Raw genomic sequence first — 17,724 nt, forward strand, 5'->3', positions numbered from 1 at the left:
ATTTATTTCACAGTTACAGCTACTAGTTACTCACCAGATTAAGATTTTAAACACAAAGCATATAGTATGATTCCTTTAGTACATATCTTATGACATGAAATAAAAATAATGGTAATAATATATATAATACTTACAGTATATTTCTATTTTTCCACAATTCAGGGGTTAGAATAGTACTTTTTACTACATTTCTTTTACTTTCTAGTTATGTACCAGATTCAGCCAGATACCATACCAGCTCTGAAATACAAAAGATCACTTTAGTACATATTTTATAACATGAAATAACAATAACGGTAACAATAATAGTAATAATGTATATAATAGTTACAGTATATTTCTATTTTACCACAATTCAGAGGAAAATGTTCTTTTTACCCTACTATATTTATTTCACAGTTACAGTTACTTACCAGATTAAGACTTGAAATACAACACATATGATCATTTTAGAACTTTTTTTTAACAAAAGATAAAAATTGGTGGTAATAATAATATAATAGTAATAATTAGAATGAGTTGTACCTCAACAAGCAACAACATTAAAATGCTGCTTACACATGGAGAATATTGCTTTATTGTAATATAAAATAACAACACTGCCATTCTGTCTGCATAGTGAAAACTTTCTGCTTACATTTTGCTGATAATATTTGTACTTTTACTTAAAGTCCTTCACTCCAACATGTTTTTCTTCTTATTCCTGCAGTTGAATTTTTGAGTTTCACTGCAGAATGATGTATGTGCAGAGTTTGAGACCTGAAGTTGTTTTCACATTCATCTGCTGAAAGTGGAAATTTTCTCTGAGCTCATTGAAAATCTAATTGTTAGTTGTGGACCTACAATCATGATTTGTAACATCACAACTAGTTTGGAAACCAATCCTGGTCCAATATTCAACTTACACAAGTGTGAACTTGAAGCCTCCAGTGCACAAACACTGACAATGGACTTAACAGTGAGGTAAGAGACGTTTTGTGATCAGCAGTTAAACTAATAGTTAAAGTAGATGCCATTTTAAGGATTTTAAAGTGTTAATTATACCTTTTTTGTGGAAAAAACATATCAGACACACATTATTATCCCAAGTAGAGTATTTATCTATATCATAATACATGTCTAGAGGGGATCTTTAAGTGAATGCAAACTTTTACTTGTAATGGATTGTTTTTACATTGTGAAATTGCTAATTTTATGTTCTTCCACCAATGTTAAAAATACGGTTTGAGATCAATTTTAAAATATAGCCCTAACAAGTGGCCAGAATAAACTGTGTGAATGTCCAACATGTATCATGGATATAATGTATGATTTGTGCAAACAGAAAACATTTCCATTGCTAGTAATCAGACCCTTAACCCTGTGACCAGCCTGGTAAACAATGGTGGAAAGTAACTAAGTGTTGTACTTAATACAGTTTTGAGGTACTTGTACTTTGAGTATTTCCATTTGATGCTACTTTAAACTTCCACTCCACTACATTTCAGAGGAAAATATTGTACTTTCTACTCCACTACATTTATTTGACAGCTTTAGTTACTTTTCAGATGAAGATTTGACACAATGGATAATATAACAAGCTTTTAAAATACAACACATTGTATAAGATGAAACCAGTGGTTTTCAACCTTTTTGGCTTTTGACGTCTTACAAAAAGCAGTGTGTAGTCGGGGTCACATTTCACATGTCTATGAGTTGTTAACAGCTCCACTAAATAGTGATTTTTCCCTCTAAACTTCTCACATGCTTTCATTTCAATAAATGTTCAAATGATCCAATATTTCATCAAAAATCAAAGATTAGAGAAAAAGTCTAAAAACTGAGAACAGGTTTGTGTATCAGAACTTTGTTTTTTCTTTCTTCTTACCTCTCCCATTAATCATCTCACGACCCCTCAAATTTATCTGGTGACCCTTTGGAGGGGCCATGACCCCTAGGTTGGGAAATACTGGACTAAACTAGCTGACTGTATATTAAGTAGTTGAAACTAGCTCCACCTCCAGCAGCTACAACAATAACATGCTGCTCTAACACTGATGCTTCAGTATTAATAATCTAATGATGTCATATATAATAATATATCAGTCAGAGGGACCAAACCACTACTTTTACTGCAATACTTTAACTACATCGAGCTCATAATACTTATGTACTTTTACTTAAGTAGGATTTTAAAAGCAGGACTTTGACTTGTGATGCAGTATTTGTACATTATTGGCACTTTTACTTAAGTAAAGGATCTGAATACTTCTTCTACCACTGCTGGTAAATGCACATATATCTACAAACTATTACACTATTATCACGGTGGACGGACAATGATGATGATGATGAGGAGCAACAGGCGTGTCTCATTTCCAAAACAAGCCCCCCTCCTCCTCCTCCTCCTCCTCCTCCCACCTCTCTCACAGCCCGGTGATGACGTCACGTCGTCTCGTCGCCTCTGTGTTTATTACGGTATGTGGTTTTTAAGGAGCAGCTGCTAACTAGCATCGAGGCTCGCCTTCAAACATGCTCTGATTTCACAGCTGGCAGGTAAGAGTAATTAATCTCCACACACCGACGATACACAGACATCCTAGCGACCCCCGTGTTCATTTTTCAAAACTGCTGCGACAAAACAACCGAGCAGTGAGAGTCGTAAACAACAACCGAAGGTCGTTTTTTTTTTCTAGCTAGCAACGGTTGGCTGGTTAGCTCGCAAGCTAACTTAGCTCGCTAACTCTGAATTAACTCCATAACAAGTAAGCAGTACACCGTGCTAGCTTGCATAACGAGTGCCATTTTGTGTAAAAGATTAAATGTCGTGTATAAAGGCAAACATGACGGAGAGAAAACAGTGTTGACATGGTCATGTGTAGCTTGGACATAGCTTCACTGCTACAACAAACAGCTGTTGACCAGCCCTGATAGCTGCTGCGGCTCTGATGAATAACTTTCATCCCGAAGTAGTGACCTTTCCTCTTGCTAATAGTACCCTTTTTTTTAACCCTTAGGCGATGTTAAAGCATCTACATACAACGTTAAGTAGCCGTTGAACTTTACAACACTGCTTTGTAGTTTGTTTTTATGTAAAGATTAAAGTAAATGTGAAGAAACCTGAGGGTGATGTAAACTGTTATGCAAAGCAGCCTTGTCCTGATTTGTTGGGGCTTTTCACTGCTGCAAGTTCAGAGCTTTTCTTAAGCTTTTAAGAACCAAAGTTTACATCCTCTTTTGTTTTCTACTGTCATCATGTAGGCGACGGGAGGGGTGGGGACATATGGGCAAAATCATCTCTCATGGTAGCTATATGTAATCAAACAGTGTGATATTAATATATACAGAAAATTAATTGGCAATTATTTTCATAGTCGATGAACTCATCATTCTTCTTCAAGTAAAAATACCAAACACTGGCTAGGACCAGCCTCTGAACTGTGAGGATTTGTTTTCTTTGTCTCACTTGTTAGTAAACTGAATATCTTTGGGTTTTGAACAGTTTGTTGGACAAAACAAGATCATTTGCAGCCCTAATAATATGATGCTGCAGTAAATTTCCTCGAAATCAACTGAAAAACAGTTTGTAGATATAATAACCAGATATGAATGTATGTATTTGGGTATTCCAGCTATTTTTTTTAGCTATTAGTCACACTTATGCAAAAAATCCTGCAAGTCCAATATTTTCATAAAGCAGCCCTGCTCACTTATTACCATATTGTTCACAATAACCTAAAGCAACTAGAAACAATAAAAGGGCAGCCACCACAGTGTAAAGAGTAATGCAGAATCTTCGAGGGTTGATAAATTTATATTGTGTCATGGTGCACAGTGTTATATCCCCCAGCTCTACCATGTAGTGAGTGGAAAAACTAAATGTGAGCCAGTTATTGAAGATGAAACTGAAAGAAGTGATATTAGATCAGCTGAAGAGTAGACATCATCGTTTGTAAAACAAAGAATGCATGTTAATTGTGGTGATTTTGTGAAAAGCCAGAAATACAAATGTGCTTGAGGGCCCTTAACACTGTGTTTAATTTTGCTTAAATGTTTTGCTTTGTCTTGCCTTTGAATCACATCTTTTTCGTGTCATGTTCTCCAGGTTTGGAGGACAGAGATGGCAGTGTGTGCACTGACCATGTTGGACGGGATGGAGGAGGAGGTAATGGCAGCAGGCGGCGTGCTGCTCTTGGTCCTGGCCCTCGTCTTGGCTTGGCTCTCGACCCACGTGGCGGATAGGGGAGACCACATACTGGGCACCATCCTCACTGTGGGCGCTCACGCCTCTCTCATCAGATTGGGAGGCCACGACAGCTACAGCGGAGGGTCTCCCAGCACTGATACTCCCGAACAACAGACTCCTCCGCCTTCGCAGGAGAACAAGCCGGATGACGGCGAGCCGGGGACTGAGAGAGGAGAGAGCGAAGGGACGGGGGAGGGAGCTGAGGGGGTCAGGACAGATCTACTGCTGGACATACGGAGCAAACAACCGCAGGCTGGAAGACTACATACTTCTGACGAGGAGGATGATGAGGTTGATGAGGAGGAGGAGGATGATGATGAGGAGCTGGAGGAGGAAGATAAAAAGATTATAAAGCATATCCCAGTGTTGTCCAGCAGCATCTCCACCACCACCACCACCACCACCACTACCACTTCAATTTCTGTCCGTCTGAAGTTTTTAAATGACACAGAGGAGGTAGCTGTTGTGAAGCCACAGGATACAGTGGCAGTGCTGAAAAGGTTAGTAAAACAACCTCAAATATTGATTTTTAGATGTCGAACATAAATCTGTAATATGTCTTTTACCTCATTCTTTCTCTCCTCTTTTCCAGTAAATACTTCTCAGGACGGGAGCATCAAATAAAACTCATCTATCAAGGCCAGTTGCTGCAGGATCCGAAGAGAACTCTCTTATCCCTAAACATCACACACAACAGCGTGATCCACTGCCACATCTCCCAGGCCCTGCACGAGGCCAGCCCAGAGGAAGGGGCTCAGTCTGGGGCAGGAGCTGGAGCCGGATCAGGAGTGTCCGGAGGATTCAGGGCTGCAGGTGTCGCCATTAGCACCAGCAGCCTGGTGGTGCCTGTGTTTGTGGTGATACTGGCTGTGGTTTGGTACTTCCGCATCAACTACAGGCAGTTCTTCACCGCCCCTGCGACCATCTCCCTCGTGGGAGTCACTGTGTTCTTCAGCTTTCTGATATTCGGGATGCACAGCCGCTGAAAAAAAAAAAGGCGGAGAGGGCTTACAGCTGAATGTTGTGAGGTGAAAATAAAAATAACTATAGTGGCGGGTGGCGCCTGGAGAGATGGACTAATCAAAAGGGGCCTCGTTGCAGATGCCGCAGCTGATTGGATTTCTGCAGTGTGTGTAGGAGGTTAGGTGAGCCAGTTTGTGCATGTAACAAAAAAAAAAAAAAAACAACAGATGAGTGATTGTACAGTATGTGTGGGGGTCAACAAAAATCTGAGTTCAGCCTAAACTGAATCATAATTTAGCTTCTCTTCAAACATGACTTAGTGGTTCACACCATGTGACCAACACTCTGGCTTTCTATTGTTAGCTCTTTTACTGTTGCTGGGGATTCAGATGTTTTCCTGTGTCGTCGTTTTTTTAAGGCCACTGTTTCTGTGTTTTAAAGAAAAAAAAAAAAAATTAACCAATAGATGCAAGAATCTAAAAACCTTTTGGAACCACTCACTATTGTGCTGTGTGTTTAATTCTTTTACCATTACTTTGCGTTCTTTGAATGATACAAGCTGTCTGTAAGCAAATATGGACTGTACAGCCGCCTCAGTGCAAAGCCGAAAATTTTGAATATTTTTGTTGGTCGAGAAATACTGCTATGTAGAAATAGGCTAATTTAAATAATCGCTAGACATGAAAATAGACACTTTTTGAAAGTATATTGTAAATATATTGTGTATTTTCTGTAAATAAAATGATAGAATGAATCAGATGAACCTGCATCTGGCACTTAAAGATTTGGAGGGGACATTGAACCCTCCTGATTATGCTGGACTGCTCTGGCTTCAGTGATGTCTCAAATTAAAGCATTTAAAACCAAACATGTCTCTGGATTTGTGTGTTTGTTTGTTCTCTAAAGAACTGAGCCTCTGGGTGGAATGTCTTTATTTATATACAAAGATCAGTATGCATGGCAATGAGAAAAAATAAAAACAAAACATCACATTATGTTCATATACAACAGTCATTCACACATGCACTGACTTGTGCTTGTGCATGAAAAAATATTGCAAACCCACACAATGACCCCTCTGTCATTGCACTCTGCGTACAGATACACAAAGAGCCACAAGAGAACATCAGCAGTTAGCTTCATTCACGAAAATATGGCTGCAGAGTCAATTTATATCTACCAAAGTATTTGTAAGAACAGTTCAGTTTATCTTTAGTGCACATCACAAGACTTTACCGAAAAGTATTTAAAAGGACAGTCAATGTTACTACCGACCTTGACAAAAACAGATGTGGAAAAATTTTAACCATACAAGAAATCAAATTAGGCTTTGTCAGATTGTCATGAAAATGACTTTTGAGACTTGAGCTGAAAGTGCTTGACTTAAGGGACTGTACAAAAATTATTGGAGTGGGGAGGAGGGATAAATCTTATATTTCATTAAAAAACAACAAAGAACAAGACCCTCCACAGCTGTATAAATACTTTCACTGGACCTTCCCATTGACAGGAAAGGTAGTGACACCCTTCCTGTAATATCTCGTGATTAAATATTAATGACAAACAAACCACCACGGGATAACAAATATAAATTTGATATTTTCATGCTAACGAATAAGGCTGGAAATGTTCTATATTTTTTGTATTATCAACAAATCTCATGTGCAGAGCCAAACCAACAAAGAACTGATCCTACTCACAAGTATTGTGAGTATATCCAAAGCCTGCTTTTGCCAAATGAACATTATGACCTGTGGCGCACACAATAACTATTTGATCTTTTTTTTTTTAAATAAATATCTAAAACAGGGAAATGACATCAAACATAACCTGGGATGAGAAAAAGTAAAAAGACCACAGTCCCACCCACCACGCACTCAATCATTTTTATACAGCCCCTGTTTTGCAGCAATATCCTGATGTACAGAAATAAAAATTTTTTAAAAAAAAACACTCTTGTAGTTTACTATGCACTTCTGACTCTACAATAATAACAGCAACAGTCAAGTCTTTTGGTTTATAAAGCCAATTTATCAGAAAAACAAACAAACAAACAAAAAAAAAATGCTTCTCTAAGACATCAACTGTGAAAAGTGGCAAGTACAAGATTGGTGAAATAGTGCATCTGATCTAAAGCATGTAAAATACTCCATCTTACAACTTTTACATTAGACATTGTTGATTATAGGCTTACGAGATGCAGACTTATCACTCATGATCATGAATGACAAGCAGAACTGCAGCACTGATCTGCTTGTTATGTGATTTATAAGCACAAACTGAGTGAAAAATACACGAGACAGTTTGGTACTGAGGAAAGAAAAATGGCGTCAAATTCATGATTCTATTTTCCATCTCACACATCATACATACATACATACATGTACTGTACATGTGCCCCAAAAAAAGCCCACTGGCTCAGCAAATATCAAAATCTGCATTTACACACACACACACACACACACACACACACACAAATAATATACACATCACTTCACAGGCAGTGAAAAATATAAACTTAAATATATTGTTGATGTAAACAAAAAAAAAAAAAAAAGTTGAATATTTAAAATGGCACACTTACTTTCACAAAAATGTCACATTCTAGGATGCATAGATTTGTGAAAATATAAATGATTACACACACACGCCCTCTAACCAAACACACACACACACACACACACAACACGAAAAACTGACACTCAACGCAAGTCAGCATACTTATGTACACACACACACACACACACACACACACACACACACACAGAGTGCAATACAATGCTAGAATTAAAGAGCCACCGATAAGTACTCCAGTATACGTGTGTCAAGTGTTAAATTTGAAAGCAGTCGTCTCCTCACACCGAGTTGAAGAGTGAACTGAACGCTGAGTCTAAAAAGAGGAGACAGGTCACGAGGTCGCAAACACCAGCGCGGTACCTGAAGGTTTCAGAAAGTCACATTTGAGAGTTTAAGACCTTTTTTTTTTTTTTTTACGCTGTTTGAAAATAGATTCAAGTTAGCGAGCAAAAAAAAAGGAAAGCCTATTGTGAGTCACTAATGAAAGGTCTTAAAATTGAAATAAACCAATCAAGAATTCAAATACTTAGAGCTGATTTTGTACAAACCCCAGTTCTACATGCATTAAACTTTTGGATAAGAGTGGACAAATTAAGACGTCTAATTATGTCGAACAACTTTGTTGTCTTTTTAAGGCTTTAAAGGTGATAAAGTTGTTTTTTTTCGCACCAAAAACACAGTAAAGATTAGTTTTAAATGGGGATTTTGAAAAAAAGTATCTACATTAGTTTAACATCGGGGAGATAGACTTTAGAGATCAACATCATTTGGAGCTGAATCTTCGAGCTGCTTACACTTTATGGCCAAAACTATGTGGACACCACATGTGGCAGATTATTTTTTTTACAGTTTGGTCAAGGCCCCTTGCTTTCAATTCATGTAAATCTTAATGCTGCAGCATAAAATGATAGTTCAAACACTAGTGTGCTTAAAACTCTAACCATTTGTTGAAGACTCTTTCCTGTTTCAACATGTCAATGTCCCATTCACAAAACCAGATCTATCAAGAAATGGTTTCTCCGGTTTGATGTGGAAGAACTAGTCCGGCCTCAACCACATTCAAGACCTTTATTGTCCAACATCAGTGGCTGACTTCACTGATACTCTTGGGGCTGAATGGTTGCAAAATGAATATTAATACACATGGTTTTGGAATGACAACAGTCACATATGGGTGTAGTTTTGTAGGTGTCCACATATTTTTGGCCACAATGTCTTAATTAGGAGGAGGACACACTTTCTGATTTACAGTTGGAGCCCACTGTCAGTCACTAACGCAATAGACTACAAAAAACACCTAAATCCATCTTAATGAGACTGTCTCAGTTGACCTAAAAGTCCAAAATTACAAGAATTGCAGGTTATAAATTCTTGTTTAGGGTCGAATTTCTCGAATATGTCTGCAGATACTGATTGGACTCTGTGACTGGCCACAATTTTTACAACACTGTGAATCATTAAAATGGAGTCGCCTTACTTTTAAAGGCTGAAAGAACGACTAAATCAAGTTAAATCCCAAACCTGTTCAGACCTGCAAATATAGGTATGAAAGGAGGGACTGGATGAAGAAGAGGCAAGAGCTGGTCAGACAGATAAGAGGGATTATACTAGTTTAAATCATCATAGATACTCGAAATAGAAGGTGCTGAGAGTTTAGGCCTCTTTTTTTTGGTCGATAAGCTGATATTACTCTGAGAGCTGCTGCTGCCGCCTCCAGTCAGACATCCACTTCCTCCTACGCCTCCTCCTCCGCTGTTCAAACCAAGAGAGGTCCTCTTCTTTTTCTTAGGCCGCCTAGAATCTGAATGGTTGGTGCCTGAGAGAAAGACGGAAGTAAAAGAGGGAAAACTATGTAGTTGTTGCCCCAAAACTGCGTCAGAAATCTTTCATTTTTTTTTTTGCATGTTATTTCCTTACTGGCTTTAGATGAGGCAGAGTCAGTGGGGGAAATATCTGGGGAGTCTTCCCACTGCAGGCGGCTCATCAGGGTCTGCCCATCTGGAATGTCGAAGCTGTCGTTCTCCACCACAGCGTCTGCATCAGGCAGCGACGGCCTATTACATGAAACCCAGACACAGTCACTCCCTGTTAGACATCTCACACAACTCAGACATCCAACTCACAGCACCGTCCATAAACAAAGCTGTCCATATATTCCTAATGTGAAGTCAAGGAAGAGTTAAAGGAGTAGTAAGATTTTTTTATTATCTCTACTGCAGCACAACATCTCCCCACCCACTCACATTTCAAGACACTTTTTCTACCCTCCATGGCAATATTGCACCTCTTTAGTAACAACACAGTTTGATCTCAGACCTAAATAGTTACAATTTGACTGTAATCAGTCACAGGCGGGCCGAAGGATTGCAGAGTGGGAGTTTTTCCACACACGCTGATGATAGCAGACCCCAAAATATCCTGTATGTGTAAGTAGGTTTGTAATAAAAAGAAAAATGTAAAAGGAAAATCTGTTACTTGCACTCTTTACTTATATGAAATAATGGACTGTTGGTCCTGGCTAGTAGCACCCTTGAGGATTTCAATGGATTAATATAAAGCAGAGTGGAGCCTTAAGAGTTTTCTTTGCATAGGAATGTTATTTGGCAACATCTAGAGGACATTTTCTAGCAAAAAAAAGAGTAAGAACTGAAATTTGAGAATATATAGACACTTTGATAAAGCAGATTGACATTTTACAGTTGAAAAATCAAGTTAGTTTGACATTCTTGTGCTGCAATGTCTTATTACTTATTGGCAGACATTTACACAAATACAGATATATCTGCAATACGCTAAAGTCAGCCTAGCTGATAGCTCTGGCAGGTACCACGGCAGAATTCGGTGAATCATGTGTCACATACTGATCGCTACATGTGCTCCTCCACTGATACCCGATGTGAGGCAGGGAAACCCCCTGGTGGTAATGTAAGACCTCTTCCAATGATAAAAGGTCACAGAACACTCAGTGCCCCTTCAGGTGCAGCGAACACTTTTAGAGGACAGCTGTAACACTTTGCCAGTGAGGTGTTATGTGCAGAGAGGACGCCCTTTGTACCAGAGTATTCACAACACCGACCACCAGCATCGCTCTGTTCTCCTCTCTGGCAAAGGCGACCTAATCAGAAGCAGCGAACTGTATCAGCAAACACCTGCACCATGAGGGTCACAACACTCACTCAAACATGACTTTTGTTAAGTACACTTATGGGGTGGAGGGTAAGGAAGGGGACAGGGCACACTCACGCGGACGGCCCCAGGAGGAACACCCTGACGGCCCTCCTCTGTTCGTCCGTGTGCTGGGGACATCGTTGAGACCTGGTGGGACACAAGGTGGCATTATACATCCCCGACTGACGGCCACCCCCCCGCCACACAGCTTCACGTGTCACCCTGCCTGCCTATCTACAGTCACAGGGAGGGGAGGGAGGGAGGTGGGATGGACTGCTGTGGACACAGTCAGTGACCAATCAGGTGGGGGAAGAGCAACAATGAGGTGTTAAAGGTTATGAAATGTTAGAGGTTGGTCACTGACAGGGTCCTACAGTTAAAAAAATAGCTTTGTGTGTGATCGCTTTCGTTTCTGAGATCTTTGCAGACTTTGGTGTATCACTTTGGGGAGGAATTAAAAGGCCAATCGCTGGTCCAGAACAAAATGAATTACGATGTCGTACCGAGTTGCCACTTGTGTTCCCCTTAAGTTAGTCCCAACATACACGATCATTTTCACGCAGATGAAACTGATCGTGTTTCAAAGAGTTTCAACATGCAAGCGTGACTGTCAGTTTCGGACAGCATTTTGAAGTGATTTAGTTTTCATGACAAAGCTTCACAGAAACTGCGGGACATAAAAAGACACTGACCTCAGACTAAATGACACAGTGACACCAACACAAGGCCGGTTAGAGAACCTAAATGTATCCCACATCATGTCAGATATTAGCAACACAAAAGCAGTTAACTGTTTTTCCCCCACAGTGGACAGGTTTTTATCACTAGTTTACCTCCAGTATGTGTCAGTTGATTATACAGTAATTACCTGGTACACATCTTCTTGGTGTGCTCTGAGATCACCCCGCATTGCTGCGGAAAGAAACACTAGTTTAATGATCAACAGTTGTATAATAAAAACAGGAGAGAGCAGGAAAAGTGACTACACGCTTGGGCGCATTAATGATAGATGCTCACCGTTGTCAAAAGGGACCTGACTTCATCGGGGCCTAATGTTTCGTAGCTGATGCCAGTGTTGTAGTTGTACTGAAAAGCAGACAAGGAACAATCGTCAATGCTAAAAAGTCTGTTTACAATACAAACTGAGGAACGTTGCAGTCTCGGAGGCAACATGGTCAAAGAAGGAACTTGTCACCTTGTAGGGCTCCGAACCGACGCTGCTCCCGAGCTCACCTGAGGAACAAACAAAACACTATAATCAGTCCTCTTTACTTATAACTTATACAGCATTAAAACATTATAATTTAAAATGTCTAAACAACAAGAGATGGCTTATGCTTGGTGGGTTTCCCCTCTCTGTATACTAGCGCTGGGCAATATATCAATGTCGTGATATGAGACTAGATATCGTCTTAGGTTTTGGATATTGTAATATTGTGATATGGCATAGGTGTTTTCCTGGTTTTAAAGGCTGCATTAGTGAAGTGATGTAATTTTCTTCAACTTACCAGACTGTTCTAGCTGTTATATTATTTGCCTTTATCCACTTAGTCATTATATCCACATTACTGATTATTTATCAAAAATAACAAGGTATTTGGTCAAAATATCGTAATATTTGATCTCGTCCATATCGCCCAGCTCTACTATATACATAAAGGTTTCAATCAGCATTCAATAAATTTACTTGAACCTCAAACCGTATCTTTTGGGGAAAGTACATAGCTTGGTATCAACAAGCCACTTCTTTTTTTTCTATTTATTCAATGATAACAGGAAGAAAAGAACTGGGCTGTGCTGACATTTCGGCGCTGCACAAGTCAGTCTAAAAGGTGAACCTTTTGTTTTCATATCTTCTCAATCACGGCTAATAAATGTTGTCTACACAACACTGTGGTTAGACAGCAATTAGAAAGCAGGTACACAATTTCTACTTCCTGTAACTGAGGAAACCGAGAGCACAGGACGTCCTGATCTACAACACAATGACTGCTGAATGTACACGTACAACATCTACGGCACATTCAGAAAACAGCATGGACCGAAACCTCTTCACCACACCACAAACTTAATACCTGATAAACTCACCATTTTTATGTTTTAGAGATTTAGATCTTCTTGGTGAATTTTGATTCTGCACAGAGAAAAATTAGATATTACGACACATTTCACATAACAGATTTAATCCGAAATTATCTGCAAAAGGTAAAACGAATGTAAGAATACCTTATCTGACTTTCTCTTCTTGGCTGTAATAAGGGAAAAAAACGGTTATTATGTGAAAACAATCTGGTGTTTTGCTTAATTGTTTTCTCCACACAGTGGCTATTAATCAATTTTCAATTACTCACATTTTTTTTCAGCTCCATACGACCAGTCATTATCATTGAGGTCATCGTTGTCCTCCTGATCGCTCTCTGATTTGCTCATGTTATTATTGCTGGCTAGCCTGTTAAAAAGAGAAAAACACCACAACAATCAAATAATCTGATCAGATGTTTGGACATATTTTGAATCAATACAAAATTTACTCCTGAATGACCCTTAGTGACTGACCTGCGGTTGGCGATGCGACTGCTGTTGCGTCCCATGCCGAGACATTTCTCCAAGTGTGGGGCGAAGCGAGAAGCCGCTATCAGTCTTTTGCAGTTGGGGCATTCACACTCTTTGTTCTTCCACTGATTGTACACCTGCCCGAATATGTCAACTCCTGGTTGGTCCACAATTTCTGGAAGAGTAATAAAAGGCGCATACTGTAAGCAGAGTCACCAGAGAAAAAATACAAACAGATGAGAACAGAGTAGAAGACATGGCACCAACCGAACTCCTTCATGCTCTCTTGGTCTGTTTCATCCAAGAAGAAATAGCCCTGTTTCACAGCACGGTGTACCTCAAAACACAGGCCCAAACAGGCATCTTCCACCAGCTCCGAGTAGATGTCATGGACCAAGGCCTATAACACAGAGGATACAATTTAACACCAAATACAAACCTGATGTCTATTAAAACATCAGCTGAACATAATGTTTGTATAAGCTCACCTCCAGCCTGGTGTTGTCTGGGCCTGACAGGGGCATATCCTCCATTTTCATTTGCAAATCTGTATGGGAAATCTTGATAGTAAGGTAACGAGATGCTGACCTGAGGATTCAGAACAGAACAGAAAAAAAATTAAGATGATGCTCTACACAACAGGCTTACAAGTAACAGGTTAAATATCCAATGTCTCCTGAAGGGTCCGGTTTATTGGACACATTATTTACCAAATACTTACTTTGAAAATAGCTATCAACACTTGTTGCACATCTCTCTTCATTCTGTTGACGAAAAAGGAAAATATATACAGTATATGCTTTGACCACTTTCACTATATGGGAAACTGGTCTCAGACTTTTGGAGCCTACTGCATATATGTATATATAATTCCTGCTAATGTCATATGTTAGATATTAGATATTAAGCTTATTTTCCTTATGTTAATCCTAACAAAAAAGGTAAAATATGAGAGAGCAAGCAGGCAAAACAAATAATAGAAATATTGATAACAGCAATATCATGATTAACATACTACTGAGTGCCATAATGCACTATATACTTGCTAAAATAATAAAATATCAATGCTATGCAACATTATAACGTTAGCTCAATGTCTCAGGTGTCGCTAACAAGCATTTTACATCTTTATTAATAATATAACTATGAACACTACAAGGTAAACAAAAACTAAAACATACAAAATCCATCTTAACTTGAGGTTAACAACAAATTAATAATATTAACGCATTAATATTAGCAAACTCAACACTGTTCAACGCCAACTAACATTACTTTTTAGTGTTAGCATCTGCTAGCTAGCTAGTCCTTGTCCTCTACACGTTTAAGATATAGGAAAAGCGTTGGTGACATGTTGCTGTGATAAAAGGATACACTGTAGCGAGGTTATATTTTTGTTTATTTATTTATTTATTTATTTATTTTTACCGAAAGCTGTTTCCTCTTACCCTGTCATACCGCAAACTCAGCCTGAACCAGTTTCTGTGAGGGAGGCAACATCACCGCCGTGTTGAGTCCACAAAAAAAAAAACCGACAACACATCAACAGGAAACTCGGTGTTCAGCAACGTCCATCGTAATATCACAGGAAACACAGAGACCTCGTCAAAAGCGTTTGTTGTCGCAGTAGAAGATTAAATTAACGTTACAAACCCGCCTGACACCGAGGACGGAGGCCAGCAGGCAGCAGCGTACTAAACAGTCACAAAACAAAACAAGCCGCTTCCGTTTCAAACCTTCACAATAAAAGTCTGATCCTTTATTCATGAAATATTGAACATTTATCGAAATGAAAGCATGTGAGAAGTTTAGAAGGAAAAATCACTATTTGGTGGGGCTGTTAACAACTCATAGACATGTGAATTGTAACCCCGACTACACACTGCTTTTTGTAAGACGTCAAAAGCCAAAAAGGTTGGAAACCACTGGTTTCATCTTTAACAATGTGTTGTATTTTAAAAGCTTGTTATATTATTTATTGTGTCAAATCTTCATCTGAAAAGTAACTAAAGCTGTCAAATAAATGCAGTGAAGTAGAAAGTAAAATATTTCCCTCTGAAATGTAGTGGAGTGGAAGTATAAAGTAGCATCACATGGCAATACTCAAAGTACAAGTACCTCAAAATGGTACTTAAGTACAGTACTTGAGTAAATTCTGCAAACTCTCAAATATTACAAGCTTTTGATCATATTTATGATTTTTTTAAAATTCTATCTTGTATTAGACTTCATTATATTAGTGTCTCTAATAATATTCTGTCTGCCTCATGTGTGCATGTGACTGCCTGGGGTAAACAAACAGGACTAGAAACACTTCTCAATATAATTCAGTCCAATAAAACTGCACAGTGGTGGAGGAAGTATTCAGACCTTTTAAAATCATAAATAAAACAATGTAAAAACACTTAACTACGAGTAAAAGTCTTGCATTCATAATTACATTCAGACCGAAGTAAAAGTATTATCAGTGAAAAGGTATTATCAGCAAAATTTACTTCAGTATCATGAAGAATAGCCCCTTGTTATATTATTACATGCATATTATAATAAACTTTATAATAATAAATTAATAATAAACCATATTCACACTGCATTTTTGCAAAACAGAGTTACAAAGTGCTTTACGTGGTTGAAGTAATGAAAACATATCAGGGCTGCAGCAGAATCACACAATTAAAAAAATATACAAAATAAAATGGAATAAAACAGATAATAAAACAGATATGGCATGTTGAAAATATAGCAGTATGTTAACATGAAAGGCTTTTTTTAAAAAAAAAAAAGATTTTGACAAGCTTTTTGAGAAGTGATTTAGAGGAAGTGATTCTGCAAACCTTATACAGTATATTCATAATACAACACATTTTTTTAAACTATTATTAAAAGCATCCTATACACATGAGATCATCAGGTAGGCCTGTTATATTTCTAACCTCTCCATCTATATTTATCCAATATTTTCATAAACCAATAAAAGCTGCAGCTAAGCCTCTACTGATTATTTAATTTTGAAGGTACAATCAGGGTATTTCCGGTATAACCGGCACACTTGACGCAGGCCGGTGACGTAACCCTTCCAATTGAGACATTAATAAATGAACAGCAGATTGTCTCCTGCTATCTGGGATCACTTAGTTGAGCCTGAGCGGTTGAATGAGGTCATCAGTACAGAAAGGTACATGGCCAAAAGTATGTGGACACTCAAACAATACACCCAAATGTGGGAGTTGAGCATGTTATTGCAGAATTGTGAGTGTTCATGGGCTGCTGTAAGAGGTATCACTCTTCTAGGAAGCCACAAGAGCATCAGTGAAGTCGGGTGTTGATGTTGGGTGATGAGGCCTGGTTTATAGTCAACTTTCCAGTTCATCCCAAAGATGTTGGATGAAGTTTTCTTCCATATCAAACTGGGAAAACCATTTCCTGATGGAGCTGGCTTTGTGCATGGAAACATTGTAATGTTGAAACAGGAAAGGGTCTGATGCTTTCAGGGCCCCAGAACTCCAGGGGCCATGAAAGGCTCAAGGTTCACTGTGTGTCAACTGATTCGTGCTGATTTATTGAAACTTGAGGTCAGGCACCACTAAAGCACAATGTCACATGACATGATAAGGCCTTGAGGTGCGGTCACATTACATTTCCGTCAAGTGTCTGTTTCCTGTTTTGGTGCCATGTCCAGCTGGCTCCGGTGGTTTTCACAGGTCAAAGTTCACCTTTGTTTAACTTCGACCGGGTGGACGTGCTTGGTCGACATGGAGATTATTCTAGTGCTACATCACCATTTTTAGCACATTATCACACTACCAGACGACAAACTGTAGCATCACTTGTATACATTGTTCACAGTTTGTGATGCTACGATCAATATTCATTTATTACCTGCATCAGAAATGTGACATCACGTCCTTTTTTGGAGCTGAGTGCAGGGAAATTTTGGTGAACGGAAACATCATGTGACCGCACCTTTAAGGTGGATCCTGTATTGAGCAGAGTCCCGGTGTTTTTTAACTGGTTACCAGGGGGTCAAACGTAGACATTTCTTTGTTTTAAGGTGGGAAAATGGTTGGAAACCAGTATCGTAATGCATTAACCCAAATTGTCATACAGCAAATTTGCAGCCCAGTAATATGCCAGCATATATTACCCTGGGGCCCCTACTGTTTAAATCTGGCAATGCTAACAAGGTTTAAAGCACACTAATGTCTAATATATCATTTTATGCTGGATAAAGATTTGCC

General features: G+C 38.8%; 2 protein-coding genes across 6 annotated transcripts; one reads left to right on the forward strand and one right to left on the reverse strand.

Moving 5' to 3' along the window:
• Positions 1-2,398: 2,398 nt before the first annotated feature.
• tmub2 (transmembrane and ubiquitin-like domain containing 2) lies at positions 2,399-7,124 on the forward strand. 4 transcript variants are annotated; one of them, XM_044330537.1, is made up of 3 exons: positions 2,399-2,457; positions 4,085-4,725; positions 4,818-7,124. In XM_044330537.1, exons 1-3 carry the CDS (start codon positions 2,419-2,421, stop codon positions 5,209-5,211), a joined length of 1,074 nt encoding a protein of 357 aa, XP_044186472.1. In that variant the 5' UTR covers positions 2,399-2,418; the 3' UTR covers positions 5,212-7,124. The 4 variants fall into 4 exon arrangements, with proteins under 4 accessions (XP_044186472.1, XP_044186474.1, XP_044186476.1 ...); XM_044330539.1 differs by having other exon boundaries at positions 2,424-2,535; XM_044330541.1 differs by lacking the exon at positions 2,399-2,457 and adding an exon at positions 2,560-2,744.
• Positions 5,729-15,208, reverse strand: atxn7l3a (ataxin 7 like 3a). Of its 2 annotated transcripts, XM_044330535.1 has the most exons (14): positions 14,935-15,208; positions 14,208-14,250; positions 13,975-14,074; positions 13,754-13,886; positions 13,490-13,661; positions 13,285-13,382; positions 13,160-13,182; positions 13,022-13,067; positions 12,129-12,166; positions 11,951-12,019; positions 11,802-11,845; positions 11,009-11,080; positions 9,683-9,819; positions 5,729-9,581 (listed from the first exon to the last, which is right to left on the reverse strand). In XM_044330535.1, the coding sequence occupies exons 3-14, from the start codon at positions 14,023-14,025 to the stop codon at positions 9,373-9,375; spliced, it is 1,092 nt and encodes a 363-aa protein (XP_044186470.1). In that variant the 5' UTR covers positions 14,026-14,074; positions 14,208-14,250; positions 14,935-15,208; the 3' UTR covers positions 5,729-9,372. The 2 variants fall into 2 exon arrangements, with proteins under 2 accessions (XP_044186470.1, XP_044186471.1); XM_044330536.1 differs by lacking the exon at positions 11,009-11,080 and having other exon boundaries at positions 14,935-15,198.
• Between the last annotated feature and the right edge of the window lie 2,516 nt (positions 15,209-17,724).

Source organism: Thunnus albacares, chromosome 17 (assembly GCF_914725855.1).
Source record: "Thunnus albacares chromosome 17, fThuAlb1.1, whole genome shotgun sequence".
NCBI classification, from domain to species: domain Eukaryota; kingdom Metazoa; phylum Chordata; class Actinopteri; order Scombriformes; family Scombridae; genus Thunnus; species Thunnus albacares.

What these genes read in the sequence shown, in the direction of transcription:
- tmub2 (XM_044330537.1), top strand. Translation starts at nt 2,419, where the DNA reads ATGACGTCACGTCGTCTCGTCGCCTCTGTGTTTATTACG. An exon ending in TCGCCTCTGTGTTTATTACG is followed by an intron (nt 2,458 to 4,084) that starts GTATGTGGTTTT and finishes CATGTTCTCCAG; the next exon opens with GTTTGGAGGACAGAGATGGC. An exon ending in ACAGTGGCAGTGCTGAAAAG is followed by an intron (nt 4,726 to 4,817) that starts GTTAGTAAAACA and finishes CCTCTTTTCCAG; the next exon opens with TAAATACTTCTCAGGACGGG.
- atxn7l3a (XM_044330535.1), bottom strand. Translation starts at nt 14,025, where the DNA reads ATGAAAATGGAGGATATGCCCCTGTCAGGCCCAGACAACACCAGGCTG. An exon ending in TCGGTTCGGAGCCCTACAAG is followed by an intron (nt 12,020 to 12,128) that starts GTGACAAGTTCC and finishes TCTGCTTTTCAG; the next exon opens with TACAACTACAACACTGGCAT. An exon ending in CTCTGCCTCATCTAAAGCCA is followed by an intron (nt 9,582 to 9,682) that starts GTAAGGAAATAA and finishes TCTTTCTCTCAG; the next exon opens with GCACCAACCATTCAGATTCT.